The 6707-nt window shown below is 55.0% G+C and overlaps 1 protein-coding gene across 1 annotated transcript in view; it reads right to left on the reverse strand.

Moving 5' to 3' along the window:
• The window catches only part of ATCAY (ATCAY kinesin light chain interacting caytaxin), a 24700-nt gene extending 19239 nt beyond the window's left edge, over positions 1 to 5461 (reverse strand). Inside the window, exon 1 of the mRNA XM_034996683.1 lies at positions 5348 to 5461. Coding sequence (XP_034852574.1) covers positions 5348 to 5424 — 77 coding nt within the window. The 5' untranslated portion in view covers positions 5425 to 5461. The remainder of the gene's footprint in view (positions 1 to 5347) is intronic.
• Between the last annotated feature and the right edge of the window lie 1246 nt (positions 5462 to 6707).

Genomic DNA, 6707 nt, shown 5'->3' on the forward strand with positions numbered 1-6707 from the left:
GGGAGCTCTCCTGGGAGCGGGAGGAAGTTGTGAGGCCGAGGCACCTGGCAGAGGCCCTAGCGTACAAGGGTTGTTCGATGATGTTCGATGATGTTCGAGCTCATGCTGACCTGGAGAAGCCGACTCAGCAGGACTCCAGGCTCCAAGGAGGAGAAGCCGGGTCCTGGGACATCGGCCGAGCAAATCCCACTCTGCCAGCTGAAAACTGCAATTTCCCTAAGTCCCAAGAAGAGCTCATACTGTGCTCAGCTGAAGCCTGTCCATAAACTCAGAGTAGATCCGGAGGGCTCCCCGCAGGCTTGCTCAGCCTGCAACGGGCAAGCCCCAGCCCCGTGAGAAGTGGGCTTTCCTTCGTATGCGAGGCGCCCCGCGTGGCTTCATCTTTCCGTGCTGGGTTGAAGTCTGTGCCCCCAAAAGATAACTCAAGTCCTAGCTCCCAGTACTTGGACCATGACCTATTGGAAATAAGGCCACTGCAGACGTAATTAAGGTACGAAGAGGCCATCCTGGATTAACGGGGCCCTAAATCCAGTGAGCGGCGTGCGGATGAGAACAGGGGAATGTGGACGCAGACACAGGGATGGGGCCATGTGAGGATGAGGCAGAGACTGCAGGGATGTGTCCCCAAGCCAGGAAATACCCGGGACTGCGGGCCGCCCCAGAAGCTGGGAGAGGCGGAAAGGAGTGTCCCCTTTAGAGGGAGCAGGGCCCTGCTGACGCCTTGATTTTGGACTTCTAGCCTCCAGAATTGTGCAAGAATACATCTGTGTTGGGCGCCTGGGTGGCTCAGTTGGTTAAGCGACTGCCTTCGGCTCAGGTCATGATCCTGGAGTCCCGGGATGGAGTCCCGCATCGGGCTCCCTGCTCGGCAGGGAGTCTGCTTCTCCCTCTGACCCTCCCCCTTCTCATGTGCTCTCTCTCATTCTCTCTCTCTCAAATAAATAAATAAAATCTTAAAAAAAAAAAAAAAGAATACATCTGTGTTGTCTCATGCAGCGTGCAGCATGGAATCCAGATCTCTCACCTGGGCACCCCTCCAGGACGTTGCATCTAGGAGCCCTTCAGCCCCATTTCTGCGGGCTGCATTCCCTACCATGCCAAGGCCCCCTTTGCCCCAGTGCCTTTGCACATCTCACCCCTCTGTCTTGAGTGCTGCTTCCTGCTTTCTCTAACTGCTTGCTTCCTGCTAGGACGTGCCTCTTCCTATCTGCTTTGGTGAGTCATGGGCCTGGCCCTCAGAGAAGTGGCTGGTGGAAGGACAGACTGAGTGAAGGTGCATCCCGTGAGTGGTGGGGAGCACCAGCGGGAGCACCTGTCGATCTGGAGGGGCTCTGCAGCTGCAACAGAGCTGGCCTCACAGGGGGCTGCTGGCACCAAGTCTACCCTCACGTTCCAGCCTCTGGCTTCGGTTTCCCGTGGTGTGAGACGAGGGGATTGGGAATGAACTTTGACCATGCCCCCCACCCCAAGCTCGTGCTCCAGGACTTCGAGGGTATCAAACTTGGACACTGCTGACTCAGTCTCCCCTCCAGGGCTGGCCAGTCTCTGTCTCTGCCTGCCCAAGGCCGCTTCTGGTGCACGCAACCACACAATCTCTTTCTGGGTAGAGGGAGGCTTTTCCGAGGCTCGAGCCTGGGCCAACAATGCTGGGGCTTTGCAATATGACACCCCCAAAGCCCAACCAAGAGAGCCAGAGAGGCCTAAAAGGTTCTTTCTTGGCCACTTTGGTGGTTTTTAGATGCCCTTGTTGGGCCTCCTCTGCAATGTCCAACACCTCTGTCCCTTCATCCCCCCCCCAGTTCCCCCAGCACCACAGCCTCGGGGAGGGTCCCAAGGCCTCGGGTGGCACCACAGCTCCGCCCCCCACCCCAACTCCACTCCCAACAGTCAGCTCTTTGCAAAGAGGATGTTACAGACTGAATCGCGTCCCCCGCCCATTCATATATTGAAGGACCAACCTCCAATATGATTGCATTTGGAGATGGGCCTTTAAGAAGCAATAAAGGTTAAATGAGGTCATAAGAGGGTCTTGATCCCATAGGGCTGTGCTTTATAAGAAAGAGAGACAGGAGTGATCTCTCTGCACACAAGCACGGAGAAAAGGCCGCGGTCAGAGGGTAGCCGTCTACAAGCCCAGGAGAGAGCCCTCACCGAGCCCAGCGCTGCCGGGCCCCTGACCTGACTGCCAGCCTCTAGGATGGTGAGAGCGTAAGTGTCGGTGGAATCCCGTCTTGGCAGCCCAAGCAGACGGGGACAGAGGAGGAGGAGACCAGAAGAGAGGAGCCAGCACGGCTAGAGCACAAGACGGAGAAGGGCAGGGCTGAGGCAGGGCAGCGATGCTCAGGCTGCTCAGAGCCCTCCACCACTCTGTGCCCTGAACCCACAGTGGCCGCACACATTTTTGGGGATTGTTGAGGTGCGTGCCGCACAAAATCAGCTCCTGTGCGTGTGTTGCAGGCGAGACACCGCACTGGCATGCCCCGTGCAGGGATGGAGATACAAACTGGGAACTGAGTCTCTCTCTATATATGGGGAGGGGCAGAGAGAGACAGAGGAGGAAGGCAGAGACAGAGAGAGACACAGAGAGGGGAGAGACACAGGAGGGAGGGAGAGACAGGGGAGGGAATGACAAAGCAAAGGGAGTGAAATGTTAATTGGCAAATCTGGGGAAAAGCTTACAGATGTGCCTTACACCATCCTTGTAATTTTTTTCTAAGTTTGGAACTACATCGGAATAAAAAGTTACAAACAAAACCCAGGGCCACTTGCTTGTGAAGGGAAGGGCAGGCTGAGGCACCAGTCAGACATCTGTCTAACCCTGTACTTGCCTCTCCTCAGCTATGAGACACTGGTCAAGATGCCCCCTCAGCTTTCCTTACGTCCCTCGGTCTGTTCCCACTGGCCTCAGGGCCTTTGCACACACTGCTCTCTGAGCTTTGAATGCTCAGCCCCTACCCCTAGCCTTCTTCATCCTTCACAGCTTAGAACCAGCGCCCTCCCCAACCTCTCGTCTCTCCACCCCGGTCAGACCCCACCCAGGCACTCTCCCAGTTACCACGAACCCAGCTTCAGTTTTATATTGGGTTGTGAAGTTTATAAGGGGAAAGGCTCTCTCTGCCCCAGAATGAATGCCCCATGAGGGTGTCTGTCCTGTTTGCCGTGTGTCCCCAGTGTCTTGCATGGGGCCGGGCATACAGTGGGTGCATAGCCTTACAGAGAATGAATGGAGAAATAAGGCAGCGAGCTATATCATCTCCAGGCTGCCCTCTGGGGCAGAGGTGAAGGAAGATGGTTTAAGGTCGTGGGGGCAGGAGGGGCTGTGGGCACAGGGCCAGCCCTCTGGCCCCCGGGGGAGCTGGAAGACGCCTCCGGGAAGGGATCGCTGAGCTGGAAGGAACAGAACTGTGGGTTGTCTGGCACTAGACAGAGGTGCGGAGCTGCCCTCCCTTCTTGCAGAGCGAGAAAGGCAGACGCCCGGCAAAGGGCTGGCTCCTGCCCCGGGGCTGCACAGCGGGGCCACTGTGCCGAAGACACTGGCCCACTGAGCACGGAGAGGGACCCTCTGCAGCTGGGAGAAACTCGCTTAAAATTCGCATCTGCAGCTGCCCCATTTTGTCTCAACAAGGCTTGGGAGAGGGGCTATCTTTTAAACGATGGATGGGGGGGCAGGGAGCCAGAGTGAACAAGACGCAGCTAAGAGCAATCCGAGGGGGACCGTGCGTTTGGGCAGCCTGCGTCATGTGGCGAGCCCACCCCAGCCGCTTCATCCCGCGGGCCTCAGCCGGTTCCTCCAACAACTCTGTGAGCGAGGGATTAACGTCCCCACTTCACAGATAGGGAAACTGAGGCATGAGGAAGCCTTCGGCCCCTCAGTGGCTGGGATTTTCTGGAGCTGGAGACCCTCTTCCGATTCTCTTTTCCAGGGTGAGCACACACTTCCCTTCGGCTAGTCCTTCCCAGACGGTTATATAACGAGCTCTTGGGCATCATCCCCTGGGGTAAATTGCTTGCATTAAAGAAGGGCGGAGGTGGTCAGTTTGTCCAGCCATTGGATTAGGGGAGCCTGTGCTGACCACGTGACCTCACGCGGCCCAGAGGAGCAAACAGAGGGACACGAAGCCTGGTGGCGCACGTGTCTCTGCTTCCCTCCTACCAGTGACCGTGACCTACTCACCCAATAGCTATTGAGCGCCAACTGTATGCCGGGGTCTGTCCTTATGCTGCCATACAACAGTGATCCAACCAAAGGCCCCTGCTGTGGTGGGGGGGGGGTTCCATTTGGTGGGGAAAACAGACTATATACAAGATAAATACGTGAAATATTCAGAGTATTAGACTCAGAGCAGAGTCTCTCCTGGCTACTGTAACAAATCACCACACAGTGGCTTAAAACAGCACACATTTATTCTCTTACAACCCTAGAGGCCAGAAGTGAGTCCGAAATCTGTTTCACGGGGCTGAAGGCAAGGTGTGGGCAGGGCCGGCGCCTCCTGGAAGCTCGAAGGGAGAATCTGAGAAAGGGATGGAAACAGATCCTCCCTTCGAACTTCGGGAAGGACCCTTTCGATGACATGGGGGCCCCACCTGGATAACTCAGGGTCATCTCCCCATTTTGAGGTCCTTAGCTTCATCATATTTGCAGAGTGGCTTTGCCATGGAGGGGGACACTGGCAGGGGACGGGGATTAGACGTCTTTGGGGGCCGCTGTTCAGGAAGGAAACAATTCAGGGACTGAGGGAAGGGGTAATGAATGGGGCCAAGAGGCCCTCTCTGAGAGGGAGGCTTGCGGGCAGAGACCTGAAGGAAGCGAGGGAAGCTTGGGTGTCTGGGAAAGGCATTCCAGGCAGAGGGAGCAGCCAGTGCGAAGTCTGACAGTCAGCGCCGGCCAGGCCTGGAGAAGGAATGGGAAGGAAGCTTCTAGAACTGGAGGGACATGAAGGGGATGTGGTGGGAGAGAGGTTGAAGAAGGAGGGGAGGCTGAACACCGGATTTTCCTTGGGGTGGGCATCTGCCCCAGGAGCTTTAGGCAGGAGTAAGACAAGATCCCTCTGGCTGCCACGGGGAAAAATGTGCTATCACCTGGATTCGTGGGAACACATGTAAGAATATAACAGTCCATGAGATGGTTGTAGAAGAATGTTCATAACCCTTAAAATAGCGTGGGAATGGAGCTTTTGCGGGGCTTTGGTGGGGGTGGGGGTGGGGAATCAATCTTAAAAAAGTCAGCAAATATTTATTATGTGCCTGGTCCCATCCATCCTCGGCGTCCCCCACACCACAGCTCAGAGAAGCAGTGGGCACCCTTCCCCCCAACGCGATAGGTGATGTGGAAACGGAGAAGCCATACCTGGGAAGAGCTTCATCCTGCCATTCTTCCTTCACATCCACGTTTTCCATCCGGAGTGTGGCTTCAGTGGTCCCCATGAGAACCAAGGAGAGGTGCTGGCTTGAAGCAGAGATGAATCCTGAGGGCGGGCCACATGAAGGTTTTATTGGACAGTTATCGTAATAACAGCCCCCCGCCCACGTGTGGCCCTTCAGGTCAATATGCAAAGACTGTTTCATCCTTCATTAAACTGAACCATTGACCAGCCCCATGAGGTTTCCCCATGTCACAGGTGAGAAAACAGAGGTATAGAGAGCTGATGACATCCACATGGGTCTGGAATTTGAACCCAGGTGAGGGGCTGAGTCAGCAGGTATCAACCCCCCTCGCTTTGAAGTTCTGAAGTCCGTTCTCCTTAGGGATCATCATTGCTCCCTTACTCTGGAGTTATCTGGGAAGCAATAAAGCCACTTAAAATCATTTATACTAAAGTGTTAGTGACCGATATACTTAAGCTTCCTTGCTGGGACTGACACTTTTTTTTTCTTTTTAAAGATTTTTTTAAATTTTATTTATTTATTTGAGAGAGAGAGAGAGCACAAGTGGGGTGAGGGGCAGAGGGAGAAGCAGACTCCCAGCTGACAGGGAGCCCAATGCAGGACTCGAACCCAGCACTCCGGGATCATGACCTGAGCAGAAGGCAGACACTTAACCGAGTAAGCCACCCGCCTGGGACTGACACTTTCAAATAGGACCTGGTCGACCTCAACCCCCCTCTACTTTCTCCAGGCTACCTGCCCTGCCCCTTTATCCCCCAACAAAGAAGCAAGTCCTGACAACCTGCTTACCCCAGGGCTAATTAATGGAGGCAGTGTGGAAAGAGACTGGGGCTGGAAGTTGGGGTCATAATTCTCACTAAGCACAAAACACAAGTTTTGTTTTTTATTTTTCTGAGGAGCTGAGGGCAGGATGGGGTGGCGGGCAGCACCCTAAATGGTGGCTTAAGAGCTGGGCTGTCTGGAAGCAGCAGGAACTGTGGAATGAGACTGAACTGGGGTCTACCCTGAGGCACGGAAGACTCCCCCACTCACCCTTCCCAGCTTCAGTATCTCCATCTGCAAACTAAAAAGTTGGACTAGAAATGATCTTTATATAATATCTTTGGACATAACATTCCAGGATCTTATAACTTAGTCAACACCATGGGTTCTGGGGCGCCTGGGTGGCTCAGTCGTTAAGCGTCTGCCTTCGGCTCAGGTCATGATCCCGGGGTCCTGGGATCGAGCCCCGCATCGGGCTCCCTGCTCGGCGGGAAGCCTGCTTCTCCCTCCCCCAATCCCCCCGCTTGTGTTCCCTCTCTCGCTGTGTCTCTCTCTGTCAA

This window comes from Mirounga leonina, unplaced genomic scaffold (genome assembly GCF_011800145.1).
Source record: "Mirounga leonina isolate KUSES-001 unplaced genomic scaffold, KU_Mleo_1.0 Mir_94, whole genome shotgun sequence".
Classification (NCBI taxonomy): domain Eukaryota; kingdom Metazoa; phylum Chordata; class Mammalia; order Carnivora; family Phocidae; genus Mirounga; species Mirounga leonina.